We start from the raw sequence: 25,397 nt of genomic DNA on the forward strand, positions 1-25,397 counted from the left end.
TGGTATTATTTTTTGAAAGCTAAACCAAGGTAGGCTCAAACTGATTTCTAAACCGTTGAACACCGCCTCTTATCTCGGTGCATTTTGACAGTTTTTCACAGTTCCTGTGTCATATAGATAACATTATGCTTATTATAGATATGGTTTCTCTGCACATATTGCTCAGAAATATGACACAATTCCTAATAACTTTAAAGGGACACTGAACCCAAAATTTCCCTTTCATGATTCACATAGCGGATGCAATTTTAAGCAACTTTCTAATTTACTGCTCTTATCAAATAGCCTTCTGTCTCTTGGTATCTTTTAATGAAAATCAGGTAGGTACCTCAGGAGAGACCATGTTTGGAGCACTATATGGCAGCAGTTTTGCAAGAGCACTAGAGGGCAGCACTATTTCCTGCTATGTAGTGCTCCAGATGCTACCTAGGTATCCCTTCAACAAAGAATACCATAGGAACGAAGGAGTAAAATAGAATTTATTTATTTTTTAAAGGGACACTCAGGTTAAATTAAATGTTGATGATTCAGATACAGCATGTCATTTTAAACAACTTTCCAATTTACTTCCATTAAAAAAAATGTGCACAGTCTTTTTATATTTACAATTTTTGAGTCACCAGATCCTACTGAGCATGTGCAAGAATTCAGACTATACGTATATGCATTTGTGATTGGCTGATTGCTATCACATGGTACAAGGGGAGTGGAAATATACATAACTTTGAAATTTGTTATAAAAAAATCTACTACTCATTTGAAATTCAAACTAAGTGCTATTGCATTGTCTTGTTATCTTGCATTTGTTGATTATGCAAATCTAATGTGTTGACTGCTCCTTTAATAGTATGCGCTGTCTAAATTGCAAAAGCAAATTTGGGGGTTTTATATCACTTTAAATGTACAGCCAGTGGACATCTAGATGAGAGAGGGAGATAGTTATAAAACATAGACATTAAAGAGGCACTGAACCCAAATTTTTTCTTTTGTGATTCAGATAGAGCATGCAACTTTCTAATTTACTCCTATTAGCAAGTGTTCTTCATTCTCTTGGTATCTTTATTTGAAAAGCAAGAATGTAAGTTTAGATGCCGTCTCATTTTGGTGAACAACCTGGGTTGTTCTTGCTGATTGGTGGATAAATTCATCCACCAATAAACAAGTGCTGTTCAAGGTTCTGGACTTTCTTTTTCAAATAAAGATAGCAAGAGTACGAAGAAAAATTGATAGTAGGAGTAAATCAGAAAGTTGCTTAAAATTGCATGCTCTATCTGAATCACAAAAGAAACTTTTTGGGTTCAGTGTCCCTTTTTAGAGACGTGTTGGACATATGCCACGGTGAGGCCTAGGGGCATGAATCATGAAGCAGACCCAGCGTGCTTCCTGATGTAATTAGATTAGCTACTAACCCTAACAGACGATTGTTTTATTCAGTTCATTACGTTTAGGCACTGACTGGTAACATTATGTGCTGCACATCAAGCGTCAAAATGTGAAGGTTATTTAGGGTTATCAACATTATACTTAAAGGGACATGAATCCCAAAAAAAACATTTGTGATTCAGACAGAGCATACAATTTTAAACAGCTTTCCACTTTTACTTATATGATCTAATTTGCTTGATTCTTTTGGTATCCTTTGTTGAAGAAGCAGTAATTCACTACTGTGAGCTAGCTGAAAGCTATCCACCAATCAGCAGCTTCTGAGCCTACCTAGGTATACTTTTCAACAAAGGATGCAGAGAGTATGAAACAATTCAATAATAGAAATAAATTGGGAAGTTTTTTTTTAAAGGGATAGTCTAGTCAAAATTAAACATTCATGATTCAGATAGAGCAGCAATTTTACTTTTGGTATCTTTATTTGAATGTAAGTTTCGAAGCCGGTCCATTTTTGGTTCAGTACCTGGGTAGCGCATGCTGATTCGTGGCTATATTTAGACACCAATCAGAAAGTGCTACCCAGGTTCTGAACCAAAAATGGGCCGTCTCCTTAGCTTATATTCTTGCTTTTTCAAATAAAGAAAACCAAGAGAACGAAGAAAAATTCATAATAGATTGGCGTAAATTAGAAAGTTGCTTATAATCGCACACGCTATCTGAATCATCAAAGTTTAATTTTTGATCATACTATTCGTTTAATACTGTACTTACGTCAGAAATGACGAAACCGGCTTCCTCCAATCTTGGCTTCCCGCCCAGAGCGCCCATCTTGAGATGCCCTGCTGTGATTGGAGGAAGCCGGCTTCGTCATTGCTGTGTAAGTACGGCAGGAAGAAGCAGGCGGGGGATCGGCGATCCGGCTTTGGAGAAGTAAAAGGTAAAGTATTTCTGCAAATCCGGTGCAATGTAAACTTTCATCAGTGCAAGTGCCCCTGTTTTTAATAGTATTTTTTTTAAAACTGGGCACTAATTGCTGAAAGTTTACATTCACTTTAATATATAGCAATATTCTATCTCTATTCATGTGAACTTTTCCTTCCTCAGATTTTATTTTTTTACCTAAATAAAGTTAAAAAAATGAAGTATGAATTCATTGGCACAGCTCTTGCTAACTTTAACTTAAAAAGGTAAATTAAACTTTTGGATAAAACATGACATTTTAAACAACTTTCTAATTTATTTCTGTTATCAATTTTGCTTAGTTCTCTTGGTTTTCTTTCTTAAAGAGTAATCCTATGTGAGCTGTGGAGCGTGCATGTTTGTCTTAGCCATCTGTAGAAGTGTTTGCAACAATGCTTATAGCGTTGTTATACATAGTTGCAAACACTGCTGCCTTAGGCCTATATCTATCAAGCTCCGAACGAAGTCTTCAGACTCGCCAGAAACACAAGTTAACTTGTCCGCCTGCTCTGATGAGGCAGACAGGAATTGCCAGAAATCAACCCGATCGAGTACGATCGGGTTGATTGACACCCCCATGCTGGCGGCAGATTGGCCGCGAGTTTGCAGGGGGCGGAGTTGCACCAGGAGCTCACAAGAGCTGCTGGTGCAATGCTGAATACGGAGAGAGTATTGCTCTCCGCATTCAGTGATGTCTGTCAGACCTTATCCGCAGTGTCGGATCAGGTCCGACAGACATATGATAAATAGGCCCCATAGACTGCTGAAGACACGTGCACACTCCTGAGCTCCTGTAAGCCTACCTAGATTTAGTCTTCAATAAAGGATACCTGCATTTCGTGAACGTGTCCTTTTAAGTATAAATTTGACTTTTATAAATACATTGATACAAATTTTAGTAACTTTTCATTGTGTGATTTAATTTGGGTTTCCACTTCATATCACATTTTCTGATATATATTTTAAATCCAAAAATACATTTTTCAAAGTGATCTAATAAGATCTTAAATTTTAAGTGCTATTTTAAGGGCCATTTAATTAGTCACTGTTTAACTTTAATTTTTACTATATACCTTATTTTCTAATCTCCCGCTCCGGCCGTCCACTGTAAAATGTATTTTACAGTGGGCTACCGGAGCGGATTAAAAAATATGGTATACGGTAAAATTTATGTAAAAATGTATTAAATAAACCGCATTTAAAACCGAGCTTAGATTTAGGATTTTATTAGGAAACCAATTAAATTTACCATCACTTTACCATCTGTATAGTTCCTGTGCTATTTGCAGACAGGAAGACTGATTCTCTAGCAGAATCATCGTTTCAGCTAGAAAGTTAGAGAGTGAGAGCATAAATCCCTAAAGCTTCAATAAATAAATGACAAATTAGATCTTCATTATTATCATGTGCCAACAGATGCGCACAGATGATTGTACGTGCACAGATATTTGTGTGCTGCACGTTTTTGCAAATATATCCCAGCGTCAAAATAAGCCGAATACTTCAGACCACAGACATTTTCGGGGGTTAGTTTCACTTACATATAACAAAGCCTGAAATAGTTCACATGCCTAATTTTCACTCCGCTACTGTAAAAGGCCCCTGACATATGTATTTTTCATAGTGTCCTCATTCAGATAGAACATACAATTTTCAGCAACTTCCCTGTTTTTTTCTATTTACTAATTTGCTTTATTCTCTTGATATCCTTTGTTGAAAATCATACTTAGGTAGATATATTAATAATGAAGAGAAGATCCAACCACACTGTTTTCCCCAAATGAAGCTTGGTTATAGTATAAAATAGATAATTTTCATTCAGCTTTGACATAATTAAGATGGCCCCGAAAAAGGGGCTGTTCTGTTCAGAGTGCAACTGCCAATGAGCGCTTTTAATCGTGCATATAATTATGCCACAATATCTTCGCATTGAGCATGCGCAAACGGCGGACTCAATATGCACATACGCAATGTTATTATGTGAAGGCGCTCCTGCCATTTTAAACTAAGGGAGTGTAGCATGCGCATCGGTTTCGCTAATCAACATTAAGCCGGTCTGCTCCTCTTCAGCAAACTGAAGCTGGGCTGTGACATAAGCGCTTGCATGTGCACCAACAGCGCATGCGCACCATCTACTCAAGCCGCCATCTTCCTACCTGGGGGGGGGGGTGGAGAACCGGCTAATTTATAAGGCAAATTCCCACCAACATAAAGAGAAACGAAAGTAAGTAATTTATTATATTATTATAATCTAACAATTTTGCTTTTTTATGTCCCTTTAAATGGACAGTATACACCAATTTTCATATAACTCTTATAGGCTATATAAATGGATCATCTACAAAACATTTATGCAAAGAAAAATCTAGCGTATAATGTCCCTTTAAATACAGACAGATTTTTTTTTTAATACGCTGTGTAAGATAAGCTAATTTTAGATTTACGTCCTACATTCGCTACAGTTGAATGTTTCTCTGTGCATTTCTATAGATGTTAAATATTACACACAATAATACAAATCCATATGATATATGCAGGTCAACTGCAGAGCTGTGTAACAGAACCCCTGCGTATGTACTTAGTTTGATAAATGAAATACTTGTATTAAGTCCAGATAATATATAAAATAAATAAAAGATGCGATCAGTGCCAAATAAGGCTTTTTAAACACCATTTCATAGCAAGGTGCATAGAACTGGAAATTATCTCAGTCTTGGAGCTCTGCTTTTTCAGAACAGCATTAAGTGACATAACAGATGTCCGCTACCCAAACAGGGACATAAATCAAATAAAGAATCTATCCTAAAATACATATAAGGTGCAGTACGGAGATTTGTATTACTGGCTACTAGCCAAGTGCTATACAAATAAATTAGATGTATCTTTCAGCATGCTAAAACAGAATAGAAATTCAGATATAAGGTATTTACAGTATGTAGCCGTATGCATTCGATACCATTTGTTTAGCAGTAAAAGCAGCCTCAAATAGATTATATAGCAGGCTATTTTTGACATGAAAACTGAGCACAGTAACTGTAACGTTGCTACAATTTGCCATAATATCATTGTGTATTGATTTTCATTCTTTTGTTTTGTTGTTTTTAGAACACATGTACTATTCTGTAATTATTAGCAATTTTTGTTAAAAATATTTGATCTAAAAATGTTATGCAGCCTATCAGTCTAGACCACTGGTTTTCAAACCTGTCTACAGGCCTCCCCAACAGGCCAGATTTTCAGGATTACCTTAGATGAGAGCAAGTGAAATAACGTTTACTAATCAGCTGATTATTTCACCTGTGCTCCAGTTCACATATCTTCACAATCTAGCCTGTTAGAGAGTCCTAAGGAGAGGTTTTAATGCCAGTGATCTAGAACAGTGATTTTTTTTTTTTGCCGTGGCACACTTTTTTACATTAAAAAATCCTGTGGCACACCACCATCCCAAAAATTTTAAAAAAATCACACATTGTAGCCTAATACAGCATATATATATACACATACACACAAACACACACATACTGTATGCATTGTGCTGTTATGCCATGCCTCCTACAAACTACCCCTGCACTGGGAGTAAAAAACAAGCAAAGTTTAAAAAATATGTCACACTGTTGTCAGTCTGCCGTGGCACACCTGAGGATCTCTCACAGCACACTAGTGTGCCACGGCGCACTGGTTGAAAAACACTGATCTAGAAACACCACACAAATAGGTAATACAGGCAGCTATAGATCACCGGATCACAGTTAAAGGGATAGTCTATTCAAAATTAAACTTTCATGATTCAGATAGACCAGCAACTTTCTAATTTACTCCTATTATCAATATTTCTTTGTTCACTTGGTATCGATGTTTGAATGTAAGATTAGGAGACGGGCCATTTTTGGTTCAGCACCTGGGTAGCACTTGCTGACTGGTGGCTACATTTAGACACCAATCGGAAAATGCTACCTAGGTGCTGGACTAAAAATGAGCCAGCTCCTAAGCTTACATTCTTGCTTTTTCAAATAAAGATATCAAGAGAATGAAGAAAAATGATAATAGGAGTAAATTAGAAATTTGCTCTCTGAGTCATGAAAGTTTAATTTTGATTAGACTGTTCCCTTAAAGAGACAGTGCTCTGTAAAATGTTCTCACATTTTAATTTGTTCCCAATTACCCATTTTACTTGCTGGCATGTATTAAATTGTTTATAAATTGTTCCTTTACTTTTGCTATTGAAATAGCTGGTTTTGCCTTTGTTATCCCTGCCTGTACTGAATAATGTGATACTTATTGAAAAGCTATGTAAACACTCCCAGCAGGGGGTGGGAAGGATAAGTAATAACATGTTCATTTTCAATTGTTGTCGCCTGATGATCTCAGCCCTGATGAGATATCTTAGACTTCTTCTCAGTAATTTCTAAAAAATTTTAGAAAGGCAAATTTTTGATCAAGAACCGTTTATCTAGCTATGCAGGTTCTGTATGTGAAAGAGATCCGTATATGTTCAAATATAATGAGCAAAAAAGGCCCCAAAGTGTTTGTGTAATTTCCCTTCATACCAGCAAGTTTTTGATAATCAAAAGAATGGGCTTTGGTATACAGACAGAGACAAGATTAGGAAACGCTTGTATAGAAATTTATAAAATAAGGAGATCGGATTTCCCTATAATGGATTGTGGTGTCGCCCACCCAAAAAAGAGGAAATTTCATATACAAAAATAAACCTAATTTTAATAAGTTAATTTCTCATATGTTTTATACTTTTAATGTGTTTTCCAAGGACTTTTTATACCAGCAGCAAAGGGAGAACCAATTTAACAGTACACTGTTCATTTACATATCCAAAGCAGAGACTGTGCACTTGCCTACATGTTTAGAGAAGTATCTAGGATTTACAGACATCTTTGGAAATGTGTCCAGTATTTATTGACATATTTAGAAAACACTATGGGCCAGATTACAAGTGGAGTACACAATTGCGCTTTCGCAAGCACAATATTTTTGTTCCACTCGTAATACCAGCGCACGCAATTGTGCGCTGGCATTTGAAGTGACCCGCAATGCGAACACAATTTCACGTTTGCATTGAGCTTCCATAGGCTCCAATGGGAGACACGGCATGAGAAGTAGCGCAGCGAAGGGCATGAATTTTAAATATATATATGTATATTATCATATACTTATATATTTACAGGGAACCGCAATGTAAAGGCACTTTTCAGTGCCGTTTTTTTTTTTCTAACACCCACTCCCGCCAAACCCTAAAAACTGCTTTGTTTTGAAGATACCCATTGGTGCAGAGAAAGCATTCATCTGTGTTTTGACCAATCAGCTTCACTCTGATAGATTAGAACAAGGAGCAAAGAGGTTTCTACATTTATTGCTGCATAGATATTTCAGTTTATACTTTTGTGCTTTGAGTTTCAATCGTTAAAAAAAGACAAATACAGAAGAATTGATGTTCCTGTATAATTTATTCATGTGTTTTCAATTAGCACTAAGCATTTAGGGAGCACCGAGCTGAACAAGTTGATATTAAACCTACAGGTTCTAGTTTGAGAACACCGAGCACTGTACAACTTATGACATCCTGGCATAGATGCAGTAAAGGGACATGAAACGCTAATTATTTCTTATGTGCTTCAGACAGAGCTTGTGATTATAAAAACTTTCCAATTTAATACTATTAGCTAATATGTTTTTTTTTTCTCTTGGTATCCTTTGTTAAAAAGGATACCTAGGTAGAAGCTGCTGATTGGTGGCTGCACATTATATACCTCCTTATCATTGGCTTACCAATGTGTTCCTATAGCTCCCAGTAGCGCATTGCTGCTTCTTCAATGGAGGGTTCAAAGAGAATGAAGCAAATTTGATAAAAGAAGTAAATTGGAAAGTTGCTTAAAACTGTATGATCTGTCTGAATCATAAAATTAAACATTTGGTGTTTCACGTCCCTTCAAAGTCTACATTGGTTGCTTCTTCTGTCAAGCGAAGTGTAAAGTGAATCTCGCTATTGCCGTGCCTTATAAATTATATAGTCAGGATCATAATGGGCTACACAATTGAATCATGGCAGTTAAAAAATCCTATTCTGGCTGCTATGTAGAAGTTTTCATCCTAACTCTTGAAGATTGTACAAATGTAAACTATTATACTAAAATCAGTGAAAAGGAAAATATATTCTTTAGAGACTGCAATTTTTCAATATAGTTCTATTATGAATGTTACTTTTTTATCTTGGTATACTTTATTGAAAAGCATACCTAGGTAGTCTCAGGAGCAGCAGTGCACTACTGGGAGCTAGCTGATAATTTGTGACTACACATGTCTGCTGTCATTGGCCCCCCAGATGTGTTCAGCTAGCTCCCAGAAGTGCATGACTGCTTTCATCCTTTACAAGGGTTAAATACGTAGTTACACTGCAATAATAAAAAATACATACAGAAAGAGAAGCATACTCTTGTCACTGAGGTGCATCCATATTCCTCTAAGCACATGACGCAAAGAGTAAATACATACAGAAAGAGAAGCGCACTCTTCTAGTCAGTGAGGTGCAGCCATATTCCTCTAAGCACATGACGCAAAGAGTAAATACATACAGAAAGAGAAGTGCACTCTAGTCAGTGAAGTACAGCCATATTCCTCTAAGCACATGGGACAAAGAGTAAATACATACAGAAAGAGAAGCGCACTCTCGTCACTGAGGTACAGCCATATTCCTCTAAGCACATGAGGCAAAGAGTAAATACATAGAGAAAGAGAAGCGCACTCTAGTCAGTGAAGTACAGCCATATTCCTCTAAGCACATGGGGCAAAGAGTAAATACATACAGAAAGAGAAGTGCACTCTAGTCAGTGAGGTACAGCCATATTCCTCTAAGCACATGGGACAAAGAGTAAATACATACAGAAAGAGAAGCGCACTCTCGTCACTGAGGTACAGCCATATTCCTCTAAGCACATGGGACAAAGAGTAAATACATACAGAAACAGAAGCACACTCTCCTTAGTGAGGTGCAGCCATATTCCTCTAAGCACATGGGACAAAGAGTAAATACATACAGAAAGAGAAGCGCACTCTCGTCACTGAGGTACAGCAATATTCCTCTAAGCACATGGGACAAAGAGTAAATACATACAGAAACAGAAGCGCACTCTCCTTAGTGAGGTGCAGCCATATTCCTCTAAGCACATGGGACAAAGAGTAAATACATACAGAAAGAGAAGCGCACTCTCCTTAGTGAGGTGCAGCCATATTCCTCTAAGCACATGGGACAAAGAGTAAATACATACAGAAAGAGAAGCGCACTCTAGTCAGTGAGGTACAGCCATATTCCTCTAAGCACATGGGGCAAAGAGTAAATACATACAGAAACAGAAGCGCACTCTCCTTCGTGAGGTGCAGCCATATTCCTCTAAGCACATGAGGCAAAGAGTAAATACATACAGAAACAGAAGCGCACTCTCCTTAGTGAGGTGCAGCCATATTCCTCTAAGCACATGGGACAAAGAGTAAATACATACAGAAACAGAAGCGCACTCTCCTTAGTGAGGTGCAGCCATATTCCTCTAAGCACATAGGACAAAGAGTAAATACATACAGAAAGAGAAGTGCACTCTAGTCAGTGAGGTACATCCATATTCCTCTAAGCACATGGGGCAAAGAGTAAATACATACAGAAAGAGAAGCGCACGCTTCTAGTCAGTAAGGTACAGCCATATTCCTCTAAACACATGGGACAAAGAATAAATACAAATAGTATTCATGCAATCCACCAGCACTTGTAGGTATAAAAAGTATCTTTTATTGAAGATCAAGTTAAAACAAGCAACGTTTCGTGACCATATGTCACTTAGTCATGCTTTGGTGGATTGCATGAATACTATTTATACATTGAGGAATTGCAGTTTTTCCTTACCACCGTGCACACTCAGTGGTGCTGTATTTATTTATGGATTTGGGTCAGTGAGGTACAGCCATATTCCTCTAAGCACATGAGGCAAAGAGTAAATACATACAGAAAGAGAAGCGCACTCTCGTCAGTGAGGTACGGCCATATTCCTCTAAGCACATGGGGCAAAGGGTAAATACATACAGAAAGAGAAGTGCACTCTAGTCAGTGAGGTACGGCCATATTCCTCTAAGCACATGGGACAAAGAGTAAATACATACAGAAAGAGAAGCGCACTCTCGTAAAGTGAGGTACAGCCATATTCCTCTAAGCACATGGAACAAAGAGTAAATACATACAGAAAGAGAAGCGCACTCTCATCAGTGAGGTACAGCCATATTCCTCTAAGCACATGGGGCAAAGAGTAAATACATACAGAAAGAGAAGGGCACTCTCCCTAGTGAGGTACGGCCATATTCCTCTAAGCACATGGGACAAAGAGTAAATACATACAGAAAGAGAAGCGCACTCTCATCAGTGAGGTACAGCCATATTCCTCTAAGCACATGGGACAAAGAGTAAATACATACAGAAAGAGAAGCGCACTCTCGTAAAGTGAGGTACGGCCATATTCCTCTAGGCACGTGAGGCAAAGAGTAAATACATACAGAAAGAGAAGCGCACTCTCGTCAGTGAGGTGTGGCCATATTCCTCTAAGCACATGGGACAAAGAGTAAATACATACAGAAAGAGAAGCGCACTCTCGCCAGTGAGGTACAGCCATATTCCTCTAGGCACATGAGGCAAAGAGTAAATACATACAGAAAGAGAAGCGCACTCTCGTAAAGTGAGGTACAGCCATATTCCTCTAAGCACATGGGACAAAGAGTAAATACATACAGAAAGAGAAGCGCACTCTCGCCAGTGAGGTACAGCCATATTCCTCTAGGCACATGAGGCAAAGAGTAAATACATACAGAAAGAGAAGCGCACTCTTGTCAGTGAGGTACGGCCATATTCCTCTAAGCACATGGGACAAAGAGTAAATACATACAGAAAGAGAAGCGCACTCTCGTCAGTGAGGTACGGCCATATTCCTCTAAGCACATGGGACAAAGAGTAAATACATACAGAAAGTGAAGCGCACTCTCGCCAGTGAGGTACAGCCATATTCCTCTAGGCACATGAGGCAAAGAGTAAATACATACAGAAAGAGAAGCGCACTCTCGCCAGTGAGGTACAGCCATATTCCTCTAAGCATATGGGACAAAGAGTAAATACATACAGAAAGAGAAGCGCACTCTTGTCAGTGAGGTACGGCCATATTCCTCTAAGCACATGGGACAAAGAGTAAATACATACAGAAAGAGAAGCGCACTCTCGTCAGTGAGGTACGGCCATATTCCTCTAAGCACATGGGACAAAGAGTAAATAGAGACACCCTGTTCTCAAGCTATAAACTGCCTTTATAGAATTAGGACAGAGACTTCATGGTATTGGCTAGATTTCTTATAGAATCCTGTAAGCCCCAAGAGCTTTAGATAATCAGACCCATAGGGTTTCATAAGAAAGGAAAAAAGGAGAGATGGTTTACAAACGGAATGTTACAGATATCAAGCTAACAAGGGGACATTGCAGGATCTCTACTGTTAGTTAGCGGTTTTCTAAATTCCCTTGTAGGCATATGACATTGTTATAGTTAGACAGAAGTTAAAAGTAGCTTATTTCTAAGGGACGCAAAACCCAAATAATTCAGATAGACTGAGCATGCAGTTTTAAGCACCTTTCTAATTTACTCCTATTATAAATTTGTATTTGTTCTCTTGCTATCTTTATTTGAAAAAGCAAGAATGTAAGCATAGAAGTCAGCCCATTTTTGGTTCATCACCTGGCTAAATATAGCCACCAATCGGGAAGCACTACCCAGAAAAAATGGTCCGGCTCCTAAGCTTACATTCCTGCTTTTCAAATAAAAATAGCAAGAGAACGAAGAAAAATAGGAGTAAATTAGAAAGTTGCTTAAAATTGCATGCTCTCTATGAATCATAAAAGAAAAAAAAATAAGTTTGTGTCCTTTTAACTCAAACAATCTGCTGCTCAAAAAAAAGTAAAAACCTCATTCAAAACATGGACGTGTCTGTGCATGGAACGTACAACTGTAACGAACAGCAGTACAGCTTGTCTCATTTGTAGACTAGTACAATATTGGTATAAACATTTTGTTTTTTTCACAAGCAAGATGTTTTGAAGTTTTTTCCCGTGGGAGATTTCCAATTGTATCCATTTTTGATCCCTTCCCAGCAGTGAGCGGAAATAAATCTTTGCTGCATCTGCAGCGTTCTTCAGCATGATCTAGACATTTGGTTAACAAATTAGCTTGTGTGTCTTTTTAGTGTCCAGTATATTGTCCTCATGCAGAAGGCATCTCTACAACTATATATAGGACACAGTCATTTTATTTATATATGTTACAAATTCACCGGAGATCCTTTACCCTATTGAGGGTATTTAAAATACTTTTTGTATGTAGTCAAATAGGTTTTTATTGCTTTTTACAATATGAAATCATTTTTGAAAACTGTTTGGTCTATCGCAGAAACACTATATATTTGTAACAGCTATTGTGCTACACATTTTTTAAAATTAGCGCGGTTGCAATATCCTTTAAAAGTAATGGTTGTGCTCCAGCAAAGATGACTGCGCTAACCCTTCTCTAGTTAAGGCGCTTTACCATGGACTTGCAATCTCAAAGTTATGAGTTAATGGTAGCACGGTCAAGCGAAACTAGTTATGGCGCACACGCTATCATTAGCGTGCAACTGTAATATGGCCCATATTGTGTAAAAGATTTTTTTTCTTTAAAAAACGTTACAGTAATTTACTTTGTTTTGTGTTTTTTCTTCTATCTTTTGTTGAAAAGCAGATAGGAAGGTGTAGGAGCGTGCCCGGGACTGGAGCAATATATGACAGCTGTTTTATAACTATGTTATACATTTGCATGAACAGTAAGTGGCAGAAGTCTTTCCTGTCATGTAATGTTCCAGAAATTTGCATGTTACCTATCTAGATATCTCTTCAACAAACAATAGCATGAGAACAAAGTAAATTTGATAAGAAAAGTAAATTGAAAACATTTTTAAAACTGTATTCTCTGGGGTCTATTTAACAAGGGCCGAATGGCCCCTGTTCCCCTTGTTTCTGCATGAGCCTTCAGGCTCGCCGGAAACAGGAGTTAAGAAGCAGCGGTCTTAAGACCGCTGCTCCTAAACTCATACGCCGCCTCTGAGGCGGCGGACAGCAATCTGCCCGAACATTTACAATCGTGCTGATTGACACCCCCTGCTAGCGGCCGATTAGTTATATTATTGTTCACAAGAACTGCTGGTGCAATGATAAATGCGGACAGCGTATGCTCTCGGCATTAAATCGATGTGCGGCGGACATGGTTCGCTAAAGCGGATCATGTCCGCTTGCACATTGATAAATAGACCCCTCTGTGTGAATCACAAAAGGACATTTTTGGGTTTCATATCCCTTTTAAAGGGATGTAAAACCCAAAATGTTTATTTCATGATTTAGATAGAGCATACCATTTTAAACAACTTTCCAATTTACTTCTATTATCAGATTTTCTTGTTTCTTGTTATCCTTTGATGAAAAGCAGGGATGTAAGCTCAGGAGTGTGCACGTGTCTTCAGCACTATATGGCAGCGGTTTTGGAACAAGGTTATACATTAGCAAGAGCACTAGGTGGCAGCACTATTTCCTGCATGTGCACACTACCTACTTAGGTATCTCTTGAACAAAGAATAACATGAGAACGAATCAAATTTGATAATAAAAGTACATTTGAAACTTTTTTAAAATTTTATTCTCTATCTGAATATTGAAAGAAAAAAAATTGGGTTTCATGTCCCTTTAAAGTTAGATACAAATCATCACCAACTAGTTGTAATAGATTTCAGCTATTTGATTGGCTGTCTATCTAGGAGTACAACACCCATGTGCTTACAAGTGATCAGCGCAGAGAACAAGCTGCATTCACCATTATCATCTAGAGTTACATGAGGGGCCCACTACATGATGTCTCATACGGCAAACGGCTAATAATAATTACAACCACAACACTTCAGAATTGTACAATATTCACGTGACTCTCTTGTTATGGGGAAGTCGTCTCGCTGGAGGGAACAAAAAGCTTCTCGAGGGGCTGGCCGCGTGGGTTTTAACTTTGTCTCATCATGCAGAATACATAAAGGGAGCGCTATTTATATAAACAAACCCGTACGCGTATTCCAAGTTGAAAGTAGATGGTTTACGAGCGAACAAAATGATGTGCTCTAACTTCAGGACTTCGGATATTACAACCGTGTTAGCTTCCTCTCGCCATAAATGGAGCGTGCTGTTTAAAAAAAAACAATAAACACTTATTGTTTGCAGGCTAACCAGACACCATATTAATCCCACAGCACTATACCCAACAGGAGTTATTTCCCTTCACTGTCTATCAAAAATTTCAACCATGTTAAGAAGCTTTGGTAAAATATTTAACCACCCACTTATCATACAAGATTATGCCTTGTATGAGGCTGCGCATCCTGCTCTACTGATTGCTTTCCACTTGTAACCTAACCCTTTGTATTTAAAGGGACATGAAACCCCCAAAAAATTTCTTTCATGATTCAGATAGAGTATACAATTTTAAACGTTCCTATGTACGTCTATTAACAATTTTGCATCATTCTCTTGGTATCCTTTACTGAAGGAGCATCAATGCACTACTGGGAGCTAGCTGAACAAATTGGTAAGCCAATTTTAAGATATATATATGTGCAGCCACCAATCAGCAACTAGCTCCCAGCTCCTGAGCCTACCTAGCTATGCTTTTTAACAAATAATACCAAGAGAAGCAAATTAAATAATAGAAGTACATTAGAAAGTTGTTTAAAATAGTATCTGAATCATGAAAGTAGTTTGGGGGGGATCATGACCCTTTAAGGTTCCTTTAAACTGTTGTTGAGTAGTTGGTGGTCTTTTGCAACAGGGGAAATATTCTAGTTTCAACCCCCCAGAAAACTCCTGTACCCCAGTGTGTAATGTAAGCAGCGCACGTGATCTGCCAGCGGGACTGGTTGCTGTGCAAGATTTCTTCTGGTCCGTAACCTTAACTAACCTTAGGTTCACATTAAGGCAAATACTCTCAAAGTTCTGAAATATAATACAAATCCCCTAAAACATTAAGGCTAGCCAAAAGATAACAACATATTTATCTAACCCTCCTTGTAGAGTAAATAAACATTTCTTAATGTTTAATAAGACTTGTTTCAGATTCACATGATACACTTTTTTTATTTAATGCACTGATACCAAGGTGTTAAAGGGGCAATAGAATCAGAGCATCCCATCTACTTCTGTTATAAAATTGACTTCAGTCTCTTGGTTTCCTTTGTTAAAGAGCATACCTAGATAAGCTCAAGAGTGTGCACGTTTCTTTAACACTTAAATGGCAGCAGTGTTTGCAATTCTGTTTGTAACAGTTGTACATTGTTGCAAACGCTGCTGGCTTATAGTACTCCAAGGCACATGCACGCTCCAACGCATATCTAGATACAGATGTGGCCGAAAGACAAAACGCCAAAAAGGCCTGACTGAATTCTTCCAAAATGCATGATGACAAGCTACAGTTCTTCTGGGAGAATTTCCTTTGGACAGATGAAACACAAGTAAAGCTTTTTGGCAAATCACAACAACTCCATGTTTATAGAAGGAAAAAAGAAGATTTTAAAGAAAAGAAAACCATCCCTACTGTGAAACATAGAGGAGGCTCAGTAATGTTTTGGGGTTGCTTTGCTGCCTCTGATACTGGGTGGCTATAGAATCTGTGCAGGGCACAATCAAATCAGAAGACTATTGAGGCATTCTAGAGCAAAACCTACTGCCCAGTGTCAGAAAGTTGTGTCTCAGTTGCAGGTCAGACTCATGGGTTCTCCTGCAGGATAGTGACCCTAAACATACCTCAAAAAGCACCCAAGTATGTATCCCAGGAAAACATTTAGAGGTGACCTTCTGTGAGTCCAGATATGAATCCCATCAAACATCTGTGAAAAGAGCTGCAACTTGAAGATGGGAAAAGGTACCCATCAAACCTGAGAGAACTGGAGCAGTTTGCTCAAGAAGAGTGGGTGAAAGTCCCAGTCAAAAAGTGTAGAGATCTTATTCAGAGCTACAGAAAGCGCTTGATTGTAGTTATTGTCTACAAAGTCTGTGCTACTAATTATTAGGGTAAGAGCACCAATATTTTTTTCCGTGACGTTCTCATTTATTTTACTGTTTAAAGTAATAAGTGAAGTTTCTGTTTTATTATATTTGAAATAAAGAATGGCGAATACTAAATACTTTTGCCAATTTTTACTTGGTTCAAATAAAAAAAATGTCACCAACAGGTTAATACATTTTGCGCATTGTGACTGTGGGGAATGGAGGGTAAACTCCTGTTAGCCGATTGGATAGCGAGTGTGTTCTGTCCCTAATGCCTAAACCTATCCTGCACTAGACCAAGGTTGTGGGCTGTACTATTCTTGCACCAGGATGTTATGACTGGTGAGGTGGCCACATGCAACGCGCCAATTACAAGATTGTCTGATATTGAGGCTACTGAGGGTATTGTAGATAAATGCTGTCGTCATGTACAACGTTATTGTAGTGTTGTATCCGTCTGTGTGCTCATAGCAGATTTTCTTTTGCATTCCCACCAGGAGGATCAGGAGGACGTTACCTTGTGATGCAGAATGAAGATGAACGCAGAGATGAAGAGACCTAAACATTTTAGAAGGTGCAGACCCCCTGATTGAGGAGTTTGTGTTCTGCCTGTACCTGCTGCGGTGTCACATGTCACTTCAGTTTATATTCTGTGAGTATTATTCTTTAGTTACAAGGACGTGAAACCCAAAATCTTTCCTTTTTCTTATTTTTATGATTCAACTAGAGCATGTCATTTGTATTTACTTCTTCTATCAAATTTGCTTCATTCTCCTGGTATCCTTTTGCTGAAGGCGCAGCAATGCACTACTTGAAGCTAGCTGAACACATCTGGTAAACCAATGAAAACCAATCAGCAGCTAGCTCCCAGTAATGCATTGCAGCTACTGAGCCTACCTCGGTATGCTTTTCAACTAAGGATACCAAGAGAATAAAGCAAGTTAGATAATAGAAGTAAATTGGAAAGTTGTTTAAAATCGTATGTTCTATCTGAATCACAAAATAAAAAAAAATGGGTTTCATGTCCCTTTAAGCATTTTATATTGCTGTGTTTAACAAACTATAATTGGTGACATCATGGTGTCCCTTTGCATGTAAACAGAAGCCTTAAAGGGACATGAAAGTCAAAACTAAAGTTTCATGATTCAGATTTCATTATAAGAAACTTTAAAATTCACTTCTATTATCACATTCACTTTGTTCTTATGCTATCCTTTATTAAAATGATATGCACATATCCTCCGCAGCAGCAGTGCACTACTGGGAACTATATAATGATTGGTGGCTACAAACATATGCCTCTTGTCATTGGCTCAATGCCATTTGCAGAAGTTGAACACAAATGCAAGTATCAGTGCAACTCTGTGCTTGCAGCCTTCAGTCCTCCCCAAGCAGTGCTACTTTATTTTCTTCCAAAATAGGCCGCCAGCACTTCAGCCAATCACATGCCAGATTGTTATAGCTATTATTGTTTATTTTAGCACCTCCCGAGGAGACCGTACTCCCTGCGCTCTCCGAGATACCTCAACTTAACTATCTTGTCCTTTCACCTAATAAAATCCTCTGAGATAGATCCTAAAGTTGTTTAAAATTGTATGTTGTATCTGAATCATGAAAGAAAAACTTTGGGTTTTATGTCCCTTTAAGATAGTGTGCAATTATCAAATTGGCTTCATTTTTTTCTATCCTTTTGTTAATGGAGAAGCAATGCACTACTGGGAACTAGCAGAACACACCGGGTGAGCCAATGACAACATGCATATATGTGCAGCTAGCTAGCTCCCAGTAGTGCAATGTTGCTCTTGAGCCAACCTAGGTATCATTTTTGTTAACAAAGGAAACCAAAAGAACAAGACGTTGTATAATAGAAGTGAACTAGACAATTATTTAAAGTTGCCTGCTCTATCTGAATCATAAAGGATTCATTTTGATTTGACTGCCCCTTTAATTTCATTTGCAGATAAAGGAGAAACAAAATATAAAAGACAATACGGCATCACAGTATTTTTTTTAAAAGGTTTAGAAATAAAATATATTAAATATCCCTTTAAAGATCATTTTTAAGTTGAGACATAAAATTAAAATATAATAATTCATATAGAGCGTACAACTTAAAAAAAAAATGTAGTTTACTTTTATTTCAAGGGCATAGGTAGGTAGGCTCAGGAGCGTGTATGAGTCTTGAGCACTATATGTATTACATTGTTGCAAACACTGCTGCATTATACTGCTGAAGAACTTGCACACTCCTATACCTGCCTCTGTATTCCTTTAAACAAAGCACACAGATACCTAATGCCATTTGATAACAGAGGTGTTTTTTTTTATTTTGGTTTGGGGTTTTTATTGCACACACTGTCTGAATCATGATTTTGTAATGTTGAGTTCCATGTCTCTTCAAGGTGTATCTCACAAGAATATCTAGGACTTGGGGTTTTATTGTATGAGATATACTAATCAATAAATGCATTTTGTTCTCCCCACAGTTACTACTAACTACAACTATGATAACTGTAACAGAGCTCAAGTTTTTGTCCGACGCTCAATCATCATATCACATCCTAAAGCCATGGTGGGACGTGTTTTGGTATTACATCACAATGGTTATGCTGATGATTGCAGTTCTGGCGGGCGCTCTGCAAATCACACAAAGCAGAATGTTATGCCTCCCCTGTAAGGCAGAAGTAGACAATCAATGTGCGCACCCTCTGGAACAAATCATAGCAAAGATCAACTTCTCAGCTCCTTTAGTAGCAAAAATTCCTACTGGAATCCAGAATGACCTTCACAGACAACAATATGCCTATATTGATGCAGTATGCTATGAAAAACGGCTTCATTGGTTTACAAAGTTCTTCCCCTATCTGGTTTTTCTACACACTATAATTTTTGCAGTTTGCAGTAATTTTTGGCTTCACTACCCTAGTACAAGTTCCCGACTAGAACACTTTGTAGCCATTCTCTACAAATGCTTTGATTCTCCATGGACAACGAGGGCTTTGTCAGAGACAGTTGCTGAACAAACTGTAAGGACTCAGCATCACAAAAGGTCCCGTCTCTTGACGATGTCCACTTCCAATGCTGAAGAACTAGAATCTAGAAAACAGTCTCTTCAGCCTGGAGTGGAACCCTCAGCAATAGAAGATGATGTCTCTAATGTCCTGGACAAAAAGGAAGGCGAACAAGCAAAGGCTCTGTTTGAGAAAGTCAGAAGATTTCGGCTCCACGTTGAACAAAAGGACATTATATACAGATTGTATATGAAACAAATTGTTGTTAAGGTGATTGTCTTGATCGTGATTGTTTCTTATGTATCTTACTTTTTGATGCATATAACATTCGAAATTGACTGCGTAGTTGACATTGAAGCATTCACTGGATATAAAAGATACCAGTGTGTCTACTCTCTAGCTGCAATTTTTAAACTTTTGGCTACGTTTTATGTATTCCTGGTGTTATTGTATGGGTTTGCCTGCTGTTACAGTTTGTGGTGGATGTTAAGAAGCTCCCTTAAACAATATTCTTTTGAAGCAGTAAGAGAAAAAAGTAATTATAGTGATATCCCTGATGTCCAAAATGACTTTGCCTTCATCCTACACTTAGCAGATCAGTATGACCCACTTTATGCTAAACGTTTCTCCATATTTTTATCAGAGGTGAGCGAGAACAAGCTGAAGCAGATAAATCTCAACAACGAATGGACGGTAGATATGCTTAGAAATAAATTAACACGTAATGCCAAGGATAAAGTGGAGCTTCATCTTTTTATGTTGTGTGGGTTGCCGGACAATGTTTTCGAACTAAATGAGATAGAAGTCTTAGTGTTAGAACTCATTCCAGATGCCAAACTTACGCCAGTGATAACCCAACTGGTCAACCTCAAGGAACTTCGGGTTTACCATTCAACCCTTACGGTAGATCTGCAAGCACTTAGCTTTCTAGCTGAGAATCTAAAAATATTACATTTGAAATTCACTGCTATGGAAAAGATCCCATCTTGGGTTTTCCACTTAAAAAACTTGAAGGAACTGTACATTGCAGGATCTCTTGACAGTTACAACAATACAAGTATTGAAGGCCTTCAAGATTTGAAGAATCTAGCATCACTTTACTTAAAGAGCAGTCTTCCACGTATTCCTAAGGTGGTTATAGATATGCTACCATCATTGGAAAAGCTGACAATTAACAATGAAGGAAACAGATTAATGGTATTGATATGTCTAAAAAAAATGATAAACCTCACAAGTTTGGAATTAATCAACTGTGACTTAGAACGAATCCCACATGCTATTTTCAGTTTAACAGAACTGAGGGAAATTGACTTCAGAGGAAACAATTTTAAAACTGTGGAAGAGATCATTAGCTTTCAGCATTTACCGAAATTGATGTGTTTAAAGTTGTGGCACAATTCCATTGCCTATATACCATTACAGATTGGGGCATTATCAAACCTGGAACAGCTCTACTTAAATCACAATAACATTGAAATTGTTCCGCTTCAGCTATTTCTTTGTAACAAGCTCCGGATCTTGGATTTAAGTTATAACAACTTAACATTCATCCCAGAAGAAATTCAACTATTGAAAAACCTACAGTATTTTGCTGTAACAAAAAACAGCGTAAGTATAACTAAAATGCATATATTGTGCATCTATATTTGTGTAATTGTATGTATGTGTATATATATATATATATATATATATATATACACATATACACTGTGTGTGTGTGTATATATATATGTGTGTATATATATATATATATATATATATATATATATATATATATATATATATATATATATATATATATATATATATATATATATATATATATATATATATATATATATATATATATATATATTTTTTTTTTTTTTTTTTTTTTTTTTTTTTTTTTTTTTTTTTTTTTTTTTTTCTTCTAAATACAGTGAGAGTCCACAGCTGCATTTATTTCTTTTGGGAATTCGGAACCTGGCCACCAGGAGGAGGCAAAGACACCCCAGCCAAAGGCTTAAATGCTTCCTCATCCCCCAGTCATTCTTTGCCTTTCGTCACAGGAGGTTGTCAGAGAAGTGTCAGAAGAAGTACAAAGTAGTTCCTTATGGAGGGTAGTACTCTTCGAGATGGGACTGGAGTTTTAAGTAGTCTTGTCAGCCTCTCAGTGAGAGCATTGATGAAGGTTAGAGTCCAGAGATGCAGGGAGAGTCTTTCAGTGAAACCATCCAGACTCATATTAACAGCTTCATAAGCAATCAGCGTTGACAAGTTTCGCTGCCTGCTTTCTGTGCTCAAGTCCATGTCAGAAGCGCTGCTACCATCTGTCAAACTTGAAGGACTGTGTTGCTGTTCCACGACATAGATTCCAGTAAGATTGTTTCAATTTTTACTTGCATGTTAACGTAAAATAAGAAGACAGGGTCTCAGTGGGACTCCTTTATCTTTATGGAATCAAGGGTTAATATCTCCTGAGGGTGATTATTGAACAGTGGGGACTTAATTCATGTTTTTTATGTGATTCTGACTGCTTTGGTGTAGGGGACGTTTAGACGTTTGGGGCTCATAGGCTATTACGGAACGTACAGGTTAATTTTCTTGCTGCACAGTTTTATTACACTGGCGCGCTTTTCCTTAGCGGGAGTGATCTTGCATGTTGCACCATGTGACCGGGTGTGGTCACGTTTTTTGTTTTTCCATTTTCGTATTCCTGACCGAGGATCCGCGGAAAGGATCTGTTTCTCTACCTGTCTGGGTCATAGGAGGTGGTGAGTGCCCCAGCCATTGGGGGTGTATAGTGCAAGTTGTTTTTGATCATAAGCTACTTATCCGAGTTATGGAGGATTCTGATATGTTAGAGGGGGGTTCCTCTGAGTCAGATTTTGATACTTGTCTATATTGTGAGGAGCCCCGGGTAACCCAGCCCTCTGAATTATGTTCCATATGCCACCATAGGGTGTTCTCCTCTTCCAATGTTGAGAGGTTAGAGAACACTGAGCCACCCGCCTCTGAGGAATCTGCATCCCGTGAGGTTTTTTTTCCCTGGAATCTTCTGTCCCTACACCGGCAGTTGTCCCGAATACCGCTACCCCTTCTCCTGAAGGAGGTCTCTTTCCACCAGAGGTTACTGCACGGTTTCGCATGGCCATATTTCTGGCTTTAGCGCATTTACATCTTCCTGCTACGTGCAAGAAAAGACTTCATCTGTGTGCTCCTACCCAAGGTCCAGCATGTAAGAGGACGATTGGATCTGATCAGTCTTCTGGGGAAGCAGTGTCCTCTGAGGCTTCAGAGGTACTACCTCCAGTTTCGTAGCCCCCAGATACTCCAACGGAGGAGAACTTTGCTTTAAGATTTAGAATGGCTCGCCTACGTGTACTTCTGAGAGAGGTTTTGGCGACGTTGGCTGATCCGTCAGCGGAATCTCAGTCTTCTGAATCAGATAGCTAGCTTGTTTAGACAACTGGAGGGATGGTGATCTTATTCCTTATCGACTCAGTTTGTTTTTTCTTTGTTTTTTTGTATCAGATTCCCAGTTCAGAGCTCTTGAGGAATGATATCGTATGACGGGCTGGACCTGTCGGTTTCACTTTTCCTTTGGCTATCACTTGTGTTGCCCAATTTCTTTTATAATCCGGTTAGGATAAGTTTTATTTTCTTCTATTTTTAGAGCTCGAGATTGTTACTCTGGGTTTTTCTGGTACTAGCGAACTTCATGGTTGTGATTGATATCTCTTCCGGTGGAAGTTGTATTAAAAAAAAAACAGAAAACAGAATAAATACTAAAACAGAGGATGTTTCTGGTTGGGGTGATGTTCCCTTGATATGTCCAAGACTATGTTTAAGCGTTGGAACTCATATGTTTCTTATTCTCCTTTTTCTGGCTCTACTAGAATGTTAGAATTTTCCGTTCAAGACCCTTGAACAGATATTTTGTATCCTACATATCGGGCTGATCCTGATTAGGTATTAGTTCTCTCTGTTCTTTTGAGGCTCATAACAAGATATGTTGTATCCTTTATAACAGGCTGGACCTGTTTGGGTACTAGTTACCTCTCTTCTTTCTTCTTCTCAAGAGGTAATTTCCTTGTTCCTTTTGGTCCAGAGGAATCCCATTCTATCCTAGATGTTAGGCTGGTCCTAGTTAAATCATCTTGGTTGGGCGTCCGATATTAGAGAAGGTCCTACAAGTTAATACCCTGCTTAGCAAAGCTGTGTTTTGCAGTTTAAATTCTGCTGTGGCAGTTTTTTTCAGGAGCTAAGCTTTCCCTTTTCGGATGGGGGGAGACAGGTGACTTTTTTCTTGGAGTCTTTCCCGATTCCTTCTCGCAGGGTTTGTAATCTTACCCCGCTATGGTGTTCTATAGGGATTTTCTTGTTCCTTTTTATACTCTCTATGCAGGGTTTATTTCTTCTTCCTCTTGAGGGTTGCTTTGAGGTTCTCTCTCTCTTTATCAAGGGGATGGTTACTTCCTGTTCTCATGTTGAGGATATTCGGAATTTCAGGGCCATATCGTTTCAGTAACCCCGTTCTGATCCTAGTTTTCTTGGGATCTAAGGGGTTGTTTATTCAGCTTCTTGTTTCCTGGTTGCTCCTACTTTTGGCGGTTCTAGTTTTCTCCATCGTCTACTAGGAGTTTTAAGAAATTTCCATTGTCATTTCCATCCTTGGTGTTGGTTTTAGATGGGAGTTCCTGTGTAGACCCCAGGGTGGTTTTTGGATGTGGTTTGGCCTTTTAGGCCTTTTGGAGTTTCAGTACTCTATATAGGCTTGCCCTGCAGTTTTTCCTTCAGACCTCTGTTGGTACTGTGCGGGGGTGATGTTTAGCCTAGTTCCGATTCTTAGGTTTGACGGTGTTGCTCCTATATCTCCAGATATCATCCTGTTTTCTGGATTGTCCACTCCAGTATGTGGTAGATCATTCCCTGTTCTGAGATACTTACGGTACTTTGATTTTCTGGGGCGTTTTTAATTTATCTCTACCATGGAGTGGGAGAGTGTATTTCGGGATTCCTTCTATTTTTGGGAATCTTTGGTCAGTGGGTTTGAACCCAGGCAAGCTCTTGCTTTCTGATCTGCTGTGGGCTTCTGGTGTCAACTCGCCTTCCAAAGCAGAGGTTGATACTCTGGGGATTTGGTTTTCTGTTGTTATACAGTTGGGTTCTTTCTGAAACAGGTCCTTTTTGCTGTTTCTGAGAGTTTGGCAGGAGGTAGAGAGACTCTCCTTTCTGTGTGTACCTTGTCTGGTTTCCCGGAGAGGCTTTTTCGGAGCTGAACCTTTGGGAGAATCTGGTATAGGTTTTTTTTGGCGTCCGTGACTGTCTCAGTCTTTTTCCTTAGGGGTTCTTAGGATGATCTATGGATCTTTTAGGGCTTGGGATGTTTATCTTCCTTGCCCTCCTTGACTATGTCACACCTTCCTGGTTGACTCATTCTGTCAGGAGCAGGCGTCAGGGTATCTGATTGCCTTTCTTATGCTGCGACTTTATTTCGTAGTTTGGTCTTCTTCATAATGGGTGCTTCCTTATGGAGTTTCCTGTATCTTGCCTTTGGATCCGTGAGAGGGTTGTTTCTGAAGGGTGTCAGTCCTTTCCTCAGCTTGTAGCTGTTTCCTCGTTCTCTTGGTGATGGTGACCTTCCTCCCCCCTGTTTCTTAGTGGGGTGGTGTTGATTTCTCCTGTTTTTATACCTTTTCTTGAGGTCCTCCTTTGTCCCTTTTCAGGGTGTACCGGAAGAAGGGTCTGTTAGCCGGTTCTGGATGGAACGGCTAGTTCCTCTAGCCTGGGGGTTAGCCTGGCTACCTCTCAGTCGGGGGGTTACGGGTTGTATCATCCGTTGCTTTCTGCCCTGGTATGGGGGCTCCTAAACAGATTCTAGATGTCAGCTTCTGGTCTGTTTCCCATGGTTCATGAACTCTTGC

General features: G+C 38.6%; 1 protein-coding gene across 2 annotated transcripts in view; it reads left to right on the top strand.

Moving 5' to 3' along the window:
* Positions 1 to 25,397, top strand: part of LRRC8B (leucine rich repeat containing 8 VRAC subunit B) — a 37,281-nt gene that overhangs the window by 7,614 nt on the left and 4,270 nt on the right. For both annotated transcript variants that reach the window (XM_053693925.1, XM_053693926.1), the window contains exons 2-3: positions 16,978 to 17,132; positions 18,967 to 21,099. In XM_053693925.1, the coding sequence (XP_053549900.1) occupies positions 18,985 to 21,099 (2,115 nt within the window). In that variant the 5' untranslated portion in view covers positions 16,978 to 17,132; positions 18,967 to 18,984. The remainder of the gene's footprint in view (positions 1 to 16,977; positions 17,133 to 18,966; positions 21,100 to 25,397) is intronic.

This window comes from Bombina bombina, chromosome 10 (genome assembly GCF_027579735.1).
Source record: "Bombina bombina isolate aBomBom1 chromosome 10, aBomBom1.pri, whole genome shotgun sequence".
Taxonomy (NCBI): Eukaryota; Metazoa; Chordata; class Amphibia; order Anura; family Bombinatoridae; genus Bombina; species Bombina bombina.